Below are 15583 nucleotides of genomic sequence, written 5' to 3' on the forward strand. Positions count from 1 at the left end.
GAGAGAGCAACATGGGACGGCAGTGGATGAGAGAACCTTTAATTAACTGACAGTCGTGCTGAGATATCAGTAGGGGAGTATGAAAAACTTTGTGCTGTGCAAATGCTAAACACACCTGTAGAAAACAAAGAATAAACAGCTGCTTATTACATATGCCTTTAGATCCTCTATCTAAAGTCAGGTGGGAACAAAATATGTTTTATGTTTTATCTGCATTAATAATACTCATAATAAAGGCTTTTATTTTGGTAACAAGGGAGTTTGCCTTTATTCTGCTCTCACCATTTTTCCAAGTTATGTATAAGGCCCTCATAACCACTTGAAGTGATCCTTTTCTCTTGTTTTTTACAGTGTTAATAGATTCTGCTGTATCTCTGCTGGACCTAATTAGAGTAACAAACAGCCGTGCCAGTATTATAGCTCTGGTAAGGAATATTCTTTAGGGTCAGTGTAAAACAAGAAAACAAAACGCCCTCCCACATTATATCTCCAGCTGTATGTGGCCTGGCAGGATAGTTCCTGTTCTTTGCAGAAGTTTGAGACTTAAGGATTGGGCTGCAAAGTGGTGCAGTGGTTAGCGCTGTTGCCTCACAACGAGAAAGTTAGAGTCCCGGTTTGGATGAGGTTCTCTCCGGTACTCTGGCTTCCTCCCACAGTCCAAAGACATGCTCGTTAGGTTCACTGTGGACTCTGACTTGACTTGTCTCTGTGTGTCAGCCCTGTGATTGACTGCTGATCAGTCCAGGGTGTGCCCCGCCTCTCGCCCAATGACAGCTGATATAGGCTCCAGCTACCCGCAACCCTGGATATAAGCGATATAGATCATGGATGGATGGATTGGCAATTAAGACTTTTTCTGATACCAGGAAATGGAGGTGAATGGGCCTCTGTTTATTCCAGTCATCTTTATATTAGGACACACAAAACAAAGACTATTTGCACGGCTGGATACAAGAAGTAAGTACTTGTACTAAAAGATCTAATGCAAATAATCTGTCATAATCTGTGCTCACATTCACTCTTTCCACGTGAATGAATATACTCAGGACCTGCTGCAGGTCTCCCACAGGGGTGCGATGAAAAAAAAACCTGCCAGATCACCAATCTCCACCCTAAAGCCAAAGCACTGAACCCTCACAGACTGCACTGATGTCGGGCGTGCAGCGTGTGAGGGCTTGAGATGGTGTCAAACTGAGGAATGGGACACACTATCACGAGTCATGACATCACACGTTGGCCGGAAACAAGACGCCCAATTAAATGATAAGAAAAACCACTGACTTCCTGTGTGTGTTTGTGTGTCTTACATCACAGTGTTTATACATTTGAGCAAACTGTCAGAACTTAGAAACGCCATGAATGTAAATCCTTTGTAAATATTTGACACAAACACATCATGTGCATAAAAATATGCAATAAACAACAACAGTGATTAAACACATAATGTCGTAGATAAATGTGTTTGTGTTTTCCCCCGTATATCGTCCATGCTCCATTTTCATATAGTTCTTATTTTAAAACTTTATTGAACAGGCTACTACAGTATTTAAAGCTCCTGTGAGGCGTTTTTCTCTGGTTATGAAACAGGCTGAAATGAATTCTGATGACTCTACATGAGCTACAAAAGCAAACCAGACCATCAGCAACAACATCGATTATTTCTTTGTAGTTGTTTTTTATGCCGGAAGCCGCTGGCGGGGGGGGGGGGGGGGGGGTAGGTGTCAGACGAAGCGTTTAACTGCACGCTGCCTTTGTTTACATTTTCAATGCAAAAATTTTAAGTGAGTGATACATATGACTGTTAAAGAAAGCAGGATGAGATTTTTGGTGAAAACCACCACTTAAGCATGTACAGGACAAAATCAGCAAATATATAAGAGATACCGCTTTGTCCACAGGGGGCGCCAAAATCAACACAAACTGAAAGTTCCTCATGTAGCTTTAGTTATACAAACATTTGTTTACATTTCGTGGGGGCTGGAGAATCACGCTCCTTCTGTCACCAAGTCCACAATGAACTCCCACAGGAAAGTCTGCAGATATGCCGTCTCACGGAAAATGCGCAATTTAGCGTTAAAAAGTGCACCTCAGAGCCCTCACCCACTCGATGATTTGACAGTGGGACATCTAGGTTCCACAGATACAGCATTTTACTCTCAGTGCACCGTCTCCTTTCTGAACTGTGTCTGACTGTATTTTCTTTCCATATATTTATTATAAATGCAGCTGTTGTAGATAGATTTAATATCGACACATCAATAATTTATAATATAATTTGTTTTTGTCCTTCCTCTTCTTTTTCTCTTGCACAAGATGAGGTCAAAACCTTGTATGTGGCTGACCGCATCAGGTCAATGTGCGCTTTTGTGGGTAGAGTGTTACAAGGACTGTCCTAATGAGGCCGACGACAACGTGTGTGAAAGCAGGAGGGCGCTGCGGACGTAGGTGAGGACAGCGGACGAGCAGCGGAGGAGCAACGCGAACAAAGTATCCAGAGCCGTATAGACCGAGAGTCGTGTCAGTGGAGGTCCAATATGCTCCATGATCCGCCATTGCGATTTCGCAACTCTCTCTCTCTCTACGGCTGTGAAAGTACTGTCAGTCAGTCAGTCAGTCACATAAATAATGAGCCACTTTGGGCAGGATAAATAATTGTTTCCATTATTAGAGCTTCCAGGATAACACAATCAGATTCTGTTTTATCTCTAGTATTAGTGCTCCACACTCTTTGAAGCTTGTAAGATGCTTCACATTAAGTAAAATATTCCAACTAGAGATGGGCAGTTTTATACGGCTGCACCTTCCACACCAACATTTCAGCACAACACATTACGTATTTTTGTAACATTTTAGTATTATCTTGAGCATTTTGAGTACGGCTCGTTACACAACGTGCATTTGTCATAATGGACCCACTGCCGGGCCCCGGCAGAGCTGAAGAGGATAATGGTGCTGAAAACATCATTTGAGGAGACCGTGAAAGAGGGAGAGGAGCTTCTAAGAAACATCACAGACGTCAGCTGAGATGTGCTGAGGTGAATATCAGTTCATCTTTTAATAAAACACACATGCATGGATGTTTTTGTGACTCTGCTGCTCCTCCACTGTTTTATCTGGATGCAGAGAGACTGAAACACAACACCGTCCTGCTAATGCACTTTGTACCTCTTTATAACTAAACCCTCCTGCTGCAGCAAACATATTAAGGCCAATCCTAACTGAAGTCTGAAGGAGGACATGTTGTGTTTGGTGATTGCTCCTGTAAAGAGGGCTCTCAGTGCATTAGATCTAAAGTAGTTCCTGTATTGATTTCCCCACAGGACACGATAGATCTGAAGCCAGTCCTAATTGGAGTTTCAAAGCAGAGACCCTTGATGAGTTCATTTTGAGCTCTTCATCCATATGCTTCTCATTCAGGTCATTTTGCTCAGGAGGAAACTGTCATGTTCTGCATCTTCAGCAGGACACGTGTCCACAACATGTTTTCCTTTTCAAAGCTAAGAGAAGTGTCTGCCTCACGTCTTTAGCACTGATGACATTATTATGCAGAATATCTGCAGACGTGCTGAACGCCCTGCACGTATCATAAGCACATTTCCCCTGCTTGTCATTTTACTCATTTTGTTGTTTCCCTCCAGGCTGTGTTCTCATTTAGGAGAAACACTTTCCACACAACTTGCATCCGAGTTTGTCAGTTTGACATTTATTTTTGCTGCTTGTTTTCTTCTGTAATTTCCCTCTGATTTGTTTTGAAGTCAGAATTTTCTCACCCAGGAGTTTTCATTTTTCTCACATGCGTCGTCTGTTTTGTCACTTTGTTTTATTAGTAATACTTCTTTTTGATCACTTCCGTGTCTTATCGCTGCACAACTGAAGAGTCTAAATTAAACTGAACTAGGTTGGTTTTTATTAGGTTATAAAATAAATAACAACCTAATAAAGTCAGTCTATTTCTTTCGCTTTATATGGCAGCCTGTCAGTGTCACTTCTTACTTGTAAGCATGTTCGCTCTGAGGTTATTTGTACTTTAAAGTGCCTTTGAGGGATGATGCAATTTTTGGCTTGAGAAAAAGAAGTGAACCAATCTTGCAACTCACTGGCTATCGTCTGCAGTTAGCCTTTGGGGGTGACGGCCATCTTTTCAAAGCTTCCTGGGTAGCCAACAGTTAGCTAAAAAGGACTCCCGGCCATGACTGTCTTTGCACTGCATTGTTTAAAGTCCAAAAAAGCAACTTGAGAAGCGTGAATGGAGTTGGAGTTGAGATACGACGTCTAAGAACGGATTGTTAGCTGCACTTGCATGTAGATATCTGTTTATAGAGATTCATAAAAAGCTTAATCATCACCGAATGAAAGCCGATGGGAGTAGGGATGGCAGAACGGGGGATTGCTGTCCGCTTCTTTTGCCCTCAGCATGGACTATTCCTATATCCTGCATGCAACCAAATCCTGCTGATACACGATTGGTCAACACACCTCAGACTTCAAACAGAAACCTGAACGCCTCACTTGCCTACAGATTCAGTTATTTTATAAAGAATCTATTAACAGAGATTAGAACTGAAATGAATGAAGTGATTTGAATCACCAATCAGGTTCTTGTGCTCCACCTCACTGCCCTGACGGGAGAGAGATTCTAAACTGGCAGTGTAAGACAGGGGACAAACCAAGCCCCAGACTGTCAGAGTAGCTTCACCTTGTAATGTAAGAACGGTATTTAAAGATTAGAATCCCCTGACATTATGAAACTAAAAATGATCACGCTGCTGTAATGTGCTGTAGTCATTAAAGTGCCACTGGGAAACCAAACTCAAAGAGAACCAACAGACTGACAATGCTACTAATGAGTATTGATTCATCTTACACGTGCACTGAAGAGTGCATCAAGTATAGACAGAGGTCAATGATGCAGCTTGAGTAAATAACTAACCATCCATCCAGGATCATGGGGGGGCTGGAGCCTATCCCAGGCGAGGTACACCCTGGACTGATCACCAGTCAATCACAGCTGACACATGTAGACAGACAACCTTTCACGCTCACACCCACACCTAGGGGCAATATTAGAGTCACCAATGAACGTGCATGTCTCTGGGTACTCCGGCTTCCTCCCACAGTCCAGAGGGAACCCACGAATGCAGGGGGAGGACATGCAAACTCCACACAGAAAGGCCCCCTATGCTCGAACCAGGGTTCCAACTTGGAGCCTTCTAGCTGTGAGGCGAAAGCACTAACCACTGCACCACCGTGCAGCCAAACATATAACCAAATGTTTGAATGAAATAATAACGTTTAAGGTTCAGAGGTTTTGTGAAGAGTACCCAGGCCGACTCACTGACGATCATGTGATCTGGATGGACCAATATATGACAGCTGTGATTTATTTATAAGCAAGATTTTTTTAGAGCCAATTCACAGACGTGTACACCACTGACAGGTGAACACAAACTATATTATGTTTATTTATTAAGACATTATAACGTCAGGATGTTTTGTCATGGACAAGTTGGGCCAAGTAACTGTTATATTGTGATGATTTTACAAGAAGACCGGCGAGTGGGAGCCGCCATCGTTCATAAACAAGTGCAAGTGAGGAAGGAGTGAGTGAGTTGTTTCGTTGTCGTTACGGGTAAACCGGAAATGCCACTGAACGACTTGGTGAACGAGTCTCATGAACTAGCCTTGCAGCCGAACGAAATTTGAAGATTCAAATCATTGCAAAAACCCATAACTGCCATCTCTAAGAAAAACTATTTAAGAATACGTGTGTTATAAACAGAATCTGTGTTCAGTTGTAACTTGATGTGCTGATGTAACTGCTGCTGCGATGAAGCTCTCCTGCAGCTTTGTGAGCACCTGTAGATCTGAAACCACTTCTGCACCTTTCACATGCAGATCCTCCGATTGGTTGTAACTCATTTATAAACGGAACAATTAAAAACACTTTTTTTTTCAATCCCCCTCCAGCGACGAGCCGACATCGTCTCTGAAATGACACACTCCCACTTGATGACAATATAAATGATTGCCTTCCCTCGGGGAAACGGCTTGTTTTCCTCTTCATACCTCAAACCACCTCAGACTTCTGGATAAATAACAATGTAAAGCATTCAGGGATTCATGAAGATGACGTAGATAAAGAAGACTGAAAAAAGAACACCGGCAATCAGAGCCCTGCCTTCTTCTTCTTCTTTGTAATTATCCCGGCCTTGAAACAATAATGAGCTGTGAGGATACTTTGCATATCAATCTTAAGACAGTTATCACAATGAACGAGGATGACGTGAGGCCCTGATCGCCCTTTGTGCAAGAGTGTGTGTTGTCAATCTGATTGGGCACGGTGCAGTTTTTGATAAAGTCCCAGCGGAAGAGTTGATTGGATCTCCGGGAACGCTGGGTGAGGGTTCGGTGGCGTTCACTGTTACTGTTTCAGAGGCCTTGAAATCCATTAAGCTGTAACAGTATTACCATTCATCTCAGAGGAATGGAGGCTATCCTGCTGCCGCCAGACCACTGCAAGAGCCTTTTTTTATTGGCACATGTGGCCATCAGCTCTGGGCCGGACAATCACAGAGCCACATTTGGGGGACAAAAGTCTCCTTTCACACTTGGACAACCACAGCCGCAAAAAAAGTCTAAATTCAATTACAGAGATAGCATCTGCAAACACATTCAGACACACAAAACCCAACTTATCCATATACACTTAGCCGGCACAAACACTTGCACATGCAGCTGTGTGCACAAACATGTCTACACACACTCATTCGCACACACGTACATATAGATGAAAGGCAATGAAATGGCTGCAAACCCTTCAATTTTCGACAGAAATCAATTTCCAACTTGGGGCTCGTGCCGAGGAGAGAAGCTAATCGGCGGGCAGATAAGGGCTTGTTTGCTCCTGATAAGACAAGCGACCGCGACACATGTCCCATAAATTGAGATCTGCCAGATTTGCCTTCGGGGGTTGTTGGGAGAAAGGTTGGCTGCAGAGTGAGGAGGGGGTGGAAGTGCACAATGTCTGAATGACAACTGATTTCAATGCCAGACAGACCAGAATGTCAAAGAGGATTTGTGCTCTAAATGCAGCTGGACAAAGTAGATTAAACACATTGTTGATATAAGTAAACGCTACTCAAGAAAATTAAAGGAGCAGATGTGATTTAAATTCTTCTCTGCAAAATGCCACGGCAGAAATAACATAGTAGGTGGTTGTGTGTGTAAGACTAGAGATATCAAGCAAACACAGTCCATACAGAAAGCAACAAAATCTTACTCAATGAGTAGCATATATATTTCCATTTAACATAAAGTAAGGTATTTGTCCCTTCAGAGCGACTCTAAAGCCCCTTGGCGTAAATTATAATATATATTTTATATTTATAAGATATTAATGATGATACGGAGGAAGGGGTTTGTCTGAAACATAATTTGAAAACCTCCCTGATGTGTTACTCGGGTCATTTTATTCTCATTAAACCATTGTGTAAACCGTTTGCCTCTCAGTGGGGGATTCACTAAGAATGGATTGCGGCCGCTGATAGCTCCATAAATTAGGCATCATTTTGCCCCCGCTATCTGCCCCGTCTCAAGGTCCGATTGCACTGATAATATTCAAGCGCAAACACGCCCATGAAGTTTCACGGCTCTGTGCAGTTTGCTCTTGTTTTGTGTCTGATTGTGGAGAGAATCTGTCTGCAGCTCCACTCTCTGCTGCGCGGTGCCGCGCTCTCAGGAGCGCACACTGATGGATCTCAGCTCCATGCACAGATTGATGATGAGCAGGGAGAGGAGGGGGCAGCTCTTTTAACAATTTATTGTGAAGTCCAGACTCGACAGGTGTTTACTAATTTAACTATTTGAATGGAGCTTTATTTTTTAAATGAGCAACAGCAGCTCGTCCATGTAATAATCCTCGTCATGCATAATGGCTCCAAAGTGTGCCCGTGTGCCGGGGTTGAGCCTCGCACAGCCCCGGACTGATTGGTGTCCCGATTATAATAGTCATGACAAAATATTATGAACAGATTGTTTTTACAGACACATTTTTTGATCACACAAAAGGTGGAATTGTCGTCATGATCAGTGGAAACTAAGAGCGTGACAGCCCTTATAATACTGCGGCGTAGTTACCACCAGCTCTCTGCAGGCGGTACTATTTTCACTCTAACTGCGCGGTGCTGTTAGCGCTGGCGTTTGTGAATAAAATGCATTTTGCTACGAGGCTAATTTACACAGAAAGGGGCAAAATTTGCCCCGAATGTTTGCAGAATGACTCGTATTTAAATATGCGCACACAGCACAGGGACACTGTTTGCTCTGCAGCTTTGTGGTGCATTCAACCCTCTGTGTGTGCTTGGAGTATGCATTTTAACCTCGTTCGAATGTTACCTGCAGGTATGTGATGGGACACGAACTCTGGTCATCGCGACGTGGACACAGTTATTTTACACCTCCCATCCAAAGTTTATTCTCATTCATTACAGTTAGCCTGGAGTCATGATATTATTATGACATTTTCAGTTGAAGTTGATAAACTACACATTTATAGCCCGAGCTATAAATGTGCCTCTATGCCTTTTAAAACCTAAATCATGTTACGTAAATGTGAACTAGTGGCATGTGTGTATTGAAAAATGATGCAACCTTTAAGAAAAGAGCTCCGACCTACACAACCTTTCCATAACCAGCGACACAGAGAAAACCTTGGCACTCACATCAATGACGGTCCACTGCTCCACCACGATGGCGTCGTATGTCGGGGCGGCTACATTCGGCTCGCTCTCGCTCCCCTCCTGGAAGATGAAGACACTTTCCACCGATTTAGGCAGCACATCTGCAGAGAAAAGGAAAAAAAATCCAGCCGTGAAAAAGAGTATTTACTGGATGGAGCGTGTCTGTCTTGTCTCTGCTGCTGCTTTAGGCCCTCCAGGCCAGAGGAAATGGAATGATATCACTCAGCCACAGTCATACACAAGCCTTTATTACATAGCCAGTGGTGTGGGCCATTTGTATGAGCAATGTGCACTTATACATTATGCAGGGAGACGGTGTAAAAGAAGGGAGCAGGTATTCCCCTTCTGGGATGTTAAAAAAAGAAGAGCAGACATTATGCGCTACATCAGGAGGTTTTCAGGACCCTGCAGAGCCCTGCTGGTTTTCATCATAGACCGCTAAACAGAGGCTAATTACTGCTGGGAAGCAAGGTGAATGCGGGAGCTGATGGATTCAGGGAATCAGGACTGCTTTAAAAAGGATGGGGAGATTTTAGCGATGGCAAAACGTAGCCACTGATTTAATGAAGTCAGTCCGGAAGGCATTAAAGCATAAATCCTTTTGCTAAGCCTGCATAATTCACCTTAAAAAGACTTGAATTAAGTGAGCCACATAAAGACATTGAGGTTGATGCTTTAGGCCACTAGTGAGATTGTGTGCCGCTGACCAAATAGATTTTCTAAGCCTCTCTTCTGTTCGGGGCTAACAATCTCAGGATTGGCATCCGAGACAGAAACACAGCTCCGACCCCCATGAGCCGGGGTCCCTCTCCGCCCAGCGTCTCTTGTTATTCATTTGATGCACATGCACATTACATGCAGGCACGCACACACGGACACAATGCACGCCCCATGGTCCGGTCCTCCCGCCTGGCCTGAGTGCTTTCTCATTACTCCCAAACCATTTACACACTAATACAGTTTGCCGGGGCCCAGGCACCAATACGAGACACTCCACATTTCATTACTGGGCCCTAATAATAGGGGGATGAGAGGCGGCTGGAGAGCCCGTGGAGAAAGGCAGGGAGAGGAAGGAAGAAAGAGAAGGAGGGAGAGAGCCAGACAGAGGGAGAGATAGAGTGGAGGGATGACAGGCTCTTTGATTCCCCCCCTCCTCCCTGAAAACCCATTTAGGACCCATGCACGCTCATCTCTCAGACATCTACTGGCTCTCTTAAATACAGACATTGTCGTTGTTCACTCCATTCACCCGTTTGGCCTTCCTCCCTTCCACAATCACACCCTTCCTCCCTCAGTGCAAAGCTTCCAGCTCTCATTGGCCATATTCACATGGTGGCCATTTTCCTCTCAGGGTGGGTAGCTCAAATTATGTTATAATGTCGTTCTGCATGTGTTCCAGGTTGCAAGTCGTAAAATTGTATGAAATCTAACAAATTATATTCATTTAACTGCTTCCCCCTGATCGGCAACTACAAAGACAATGAATAGTGAAGATACAGAGGGATATAGGGACACATTTCTACACATTTAACAGATTAGCTAATGTTTAAGCTACTTATTAGCTAACATTACCTTCTGCTAGTGTATCACAATAAGACAGGAAAAGACAGAAATTACGGTAATATATTCTAGACAATGAATAGTGAAAATTTGGAGGGATATCCCGCCATATTTCTTGGTAAAACTACACATTCATCACCCGTTAGCTAATGTTAGCTTTCACCCACTTACTAGCTAACATTACCTTTTGATAATGTTACACAATAAGATAGGGAAAGACAGAAATTCCAGTAATGAATGCCAGACAATGAATAGTAAAATATAGAGGGATATGGGGCCATATTTCTACACATTTGTAACCCCTTAGCTAATGTTAGCTTTCAGCCACTTGCTAGCTAACATTACTTTTTGATGGTGTTACACAATAAGACAGGAAAAGATAGAAATTCCAGACAATGAATAGTGAATAATGAAGGATATTTGGTCATATTTCTAGAACTACACATGTATCACCCGTTAGCTAATGCTAGCTTCACCCACCTGCTAGCTAACATTACTTTTTGATAGTGTTACACAATAAGGTAGGAAAAGACAGAAATTCCGGTAATATATTCCAGACAATGAGTGAAAATAAGAAGGGATATTGGGCTATAGTTCTAGGTAGAACTACACATATCACCTGTTAGCTAATACTAGCTTATAGCCACTTACAAGCTTTCGTGACCTTTTGATAGTGTTACGCAATAAGATTCCTACCTAGTAATCTAATGCTAACAGTGACATTAGCTAAGTAGTGACTGAATGCTAACATTAGCTGTTAATCCATTTGATAATTAGCTGTCCAACGGAAGCTATGGGTTATATGTTGTTTGAGCTTTTAGCGTTTTAGCATTTTGTTGTTTCCTATCTTAACACTGACAAACGGTCAAGTGAGAAACGAGGTGGATGACTGCTAACATTAGCATAAGCTAACTGTAGCTAATGGGTCATCAAATGTGTTGTTTTAGCTTGAAATATGGCCAAATATACCTCTGGATTTTCACTATCAGTTGTCTTTTCACTTGCTAATCAATCAAGAAGTGTTTAAATGATAATGAATGGTCACATTTCTTACTTTTATTTAACACAGTAAAACAACTATTTTAACACAATTTGAGCTCCCTATGCCAGAGGAAAATGGCCGCCATGTGAATATGGTAAATTGGGAAGACTGGAAAGAAACCTTTCCTGAAAATGTGAGTCACCAAGGCCCACCAACAGTTCCCTGGCAGGGTGAGAGGGATCACTCAGGTGAGATCAACACAGGGTTTCTGTGTTCTTGAGGGAGCTTCCTCACCGGTGATAATTTTTTACAGATGCAGAGCAGAGCAGAGAGAAGGAGGCAGAACGAGGAAAGTGGATGAGAAGGAGTTGGTTGCTGGGGGCGTCGAGTCCGTCAGGGGAATGCACCGGTTGCGTGCACGAATAAACATTATCTCGTGCCTATTGACAGAGAGCTGAGCTGAGCAGCCGGCGGGCCGCCTGAGAATAACTTGTTTACACTTGCAAAAACCACTGTGCACCCTCAGTAAAATTGTTCTGCAGCCTCCCGTGACTCACACACTCAAGGTCGCAGGGCGAGGCATGCTAATACAGTCGCACTAAAAACAGAGAGTGACAGCGTTGGGACTTGGAGACACCGGAGCAAACGGAGAGAGAGAGTGAGACAGTTAGAGTGACAGGGACGGCAAGTGACACCCGGTGACATGCAGCAGCTGAAATCAGCACCCGAATGTCAGAGGAGAGGATCAACAACTGGCACCCGGTGTGCAGAGACAAAGCTGACACAGAGAGTGAAGCTTGAAGTGTTGAATTTGTAGTAGTATTTGGTGTGTGGGTGTTCAAATGTTAGTGAAGTCTTTGGCTGCACGTATCAAGCCAGTTTGTTCCTAATATTCATGGACATGTTTGCAGACCTGCTGTTGTACATCGATTTCTAGCACACAGTGTTTTGAACAAGCAAACAGCAGACAGGAAACGGAGTGCAATGTGCTTCAACTACTGCTGCAAAGTCAGTCTGGCTTTAGAAGTAGTTCTTTTACAGCTTTGGATATTTGTATGTTTACTTCAACAATGAAAAGCAGCAAATTCTCCAATTTGAGAATCAAGAACCATCAAATATTTTTTATTTTTTTGTATTGGGAGAAGATAAAACTCCCACACTCTTTCCTTATACCTGCAGTACATCCCTGTGGTTCTTAGACCTTCATCAGGTAAAGCTTGTTGAATCTCTAATAAAGGTTATTGCATGCCTAAGGACATCGTGCAGGAGTTTTATCTCTTAAATGTGGACATTTTCTCCTGTGCACCTGTCTACAAGAAACTAAAGGTTTGCATAAGTCAGGATGAATTCATATATAAAATAGTAGCCGAATAATTTCCTGTTGATTGACTAATAAATAAATCGACAAAGAACTGCAGGTCTTATTCCAGCAAACATTCAAAATATTCATGCATGTTTTAAGCAGCTACACATACGTGCACAAACCCGGGCCACAGTTGAGACTGGGATTTGGGATTACTGTCAACAAGAAGTACAAAAGCAAAGACATGGATTTACAGCCTGACAATTCTCTTTTGTGTCTCACCAAAAGACACTCGCCAGAGCAATGTCAGACCATTGATTTGTATCTGCCTGTGTACAGATGTCAAGTGAACAGGCAGGTCCAAATCGTGAGTCAGAACTATAATCAAAAATCAGCTCACTCTGCAGACTCAGGTGTCAAACAGACGGCTGGAGTGAGCGGCAGAGGCGGTATTTTCTGTGTCCTTAAATGCCCTCAAGCCCCTCGGAGCTGCAGTAGTGGCGTTATCTTTTATTTGACATTCTGTCTAGTGATATGCTATTTGACCTCAGGAATGACAGGACATTTAAAAAAAGATGTAATAAATTAGTGCTTTTAGCACTTACGTGGTGAAGTAACAGATGTTAGGTGCATGCGCTATATGTGTGCCCTTTACTGTAAACCACTGATAAACTGAACTCTTACTGTTACTTGATAAATTATAAGCTTTATCTGTAAATATTATATTTCTTTTGCTTATTTGTACACATCTTTTCATAGGTTCAAGGTTTTACTATAATGTAGCCCAATAGTATAATAACATTTCCAACATTTGTGTGCACATAGATCAGTTATACTATAAGTGTTCTGGTCCAGCTGACTGCTGCCGAGCCGGAAGGTGACCCTGCCCGGGGTCACGTCTGCCGACATGATTTAAACATGCGTGCCCGGCGCTGCCTCAGAGAGCTGGAGACGGACCGCTGACAGCTTATCTATATTTCAAACAGGATGAGCGGACATCCAGAGAGAGAGAGAGAGAGAGAAAAGAGGAGAAAGAGACGAGGGAGTGTGTGAGGATTGGATGTGGCTCTTTCCCGTGGAGCCAAAGGTTTAGCAGCTGGCAGGCTGGTACCTGCGGGTTACCGGGCAGACTTCGGCTGGTAGAGAAGGAACAGAGGATTGACAGCATGATGATTGGATACCAGGGGGTGTTTATGAATGTAGAGCTTGTTTGCTTTGATCTGAATACAGACGATACGAGGGGGAAACTGCAAGTGGGCATCACGTAGGCAGCAGTACACCTGTTTTATGATGCACAGAACATTTGCAACACATGCATTTTTAATCTTTATTACCTATTGGTCGATGTTCTTATACTGCACGAGCCCATTTGCACGGGCCAGAGTGAACCAAGGAGCAATTTGGAGTTGGTAAACAGAAACAATGCAGAAGACAACTTGTAGATGAGTTTTGTCCTCAATCAATCATGGGACTTACACGCAAATGTTTCAACAATATTAACAATGTTAAATTAAATATATTTTGGGATTAAAAATGGCAAAAAAACGGTGTAAAACATAATAAATGGTTGATTAAGCGCTTAACCTCCACGAGCAATTAGTGTTCAGTGTCTCGCTCAAGGGCGTTTGGATAGAAAGAGCTGCAGATCCAACTGCCTGACCCCCTGAATCCCCCTGAAACATGGCACCTCAGCGTCAGTACCTTTTGTGTGGATAATCTCTTATGTTGTCAAACCTTTTGTTGAACTTTCGCCCACTGTGTTATCAATGTATAACAAAGGGATTATCCCACTTCCAACAAATACATGTCACCTTTATCCCTCTTTTTTTACAGTTAAGTCAGAACAGGGACTCTGCTGCTGTTCATTTGAGCTCCACGACAACATGATCTATTTTTCTGTTTAACCAGTCGGTGCGACTGTTTACCAAAGTTTTCACTGCAAACACAAAGCTACCGGGCTTTATTTCGATCATCTGAGTGTATTTTTTGTGCGCTCATTTGCTCAGATACACTGAAAAGAGTAACAACTGTCTTGTGACTTACAGCTCAAAGGCTAAGAGGACACATGCTGGGCTGTCAAAGCCTATATACACATACCTGCAACCCACTTAGAGGCACATGCATGCATCCTGTACATGCACACACACACATACCAGCTCTAATTGTCGACTTTTGTCTCACTGAAACGCTGCACATAATTCTCCTTCCCTGAATTTCTTTTCACAGAAAAATATGAAAAAAACAATCTTATTGGAATTTCATATTCCCTGTATCTCTCTCTCTCCCTCCTTTTCTCTTCTACCACTGGCTTTGCCCAAATTTAGAAACCAGTGAGGGCTGACTGTCATGCATATGAATAGCTCAATGTCTCACATGCGGGCTACAAATCCTCATTGTGGCTCTGGAGATAGCTTAAGCTAAACAAGTAACAAAGGCAAACTCCCCGTCAACACCATTACTGTCACTTCTTCAGTAAACAAACTCAACCCCCACCCTGCTCACAACTCCAGGGAGGTAGTGTGTAAATGGGTGCATGTGTGCGTCTTTGTAGGTGTGTGTGTGGATGCATGTAGGCCTACAGTATGTGTGTGCGCTTGCAGGCAGTGCCACAGTGTGTATGAATCTTTAATGTGCGTCTTATGACAGTGGGGCCTGCGTGCAGCTTTTGATCTGTAAATTAAATTCAATATCGCTCTAATATCCTTCTCTGTGGCTCGGGCGAGGTCTCCACTGCAAACAATGCTGCCACACCAGACAGTCATACCCCGTCTGAGCGGTTTGTCACACACACAGATAGACACATGCACATGCAAACAATGCCTGCTAATGCTTTCTCATCCAGCTTCACCATGGAAACCCAGCGTCAGGAGGAGCATGGGGACATGGTGTGTGTGTGTTTGTGCGTAAGTGTGCGTCCCTCTGGACCAAGACAGACAGCCGACTGTCGGGGACAAAACAGAGGTAGCAAAGCGTTTAGGAAAAAGGGCAGAGTTGCAGACT

The 15583-nt window shown here is 43.2% G+C and overlaps 1 protein-coding gene across 1 annotated transcript in view; it reads right to left on the minus strand.

The window, feature by feature from the left end:
• The window catches only part of LOC138584648 (raftlin), a 136650-nt gene that overhangs the window by 18256 nt on the left and 102811 nt on the right, over positions 1 to 15583 (minus strand). Inside the window, exon 7 of the mRNA XM_069656933.1 lies at positions 8721 to 8839. Coding sequence (XP_069513034.1) covers positions 8721 to 8839 — 119 coding nt within the window. The remainder of the gene's footprint in view (positions 1 to 8720; positions 8840 to 15583) is intronic.

The sequence above is a fragment of the Semicossyphus pulcher genome, unplaced genomic scaffold (genome assembly GCF_022749685.1).
Source record: "Semicossyphus pulcher isolate SPU_LCO1_2020_fin unplaced genomic scaffold, fSemPul1.0.p SCAF_9, whole genome shotgun sequence".
In the NCBI taxonomy this organism is placed as follows: domain Eukaryota; kingdom Metazoa; phylum Chordata; class Actinopteri; order Labriformes; family Labridae; genus Semicossyphus; species Semicossyphus pulcher.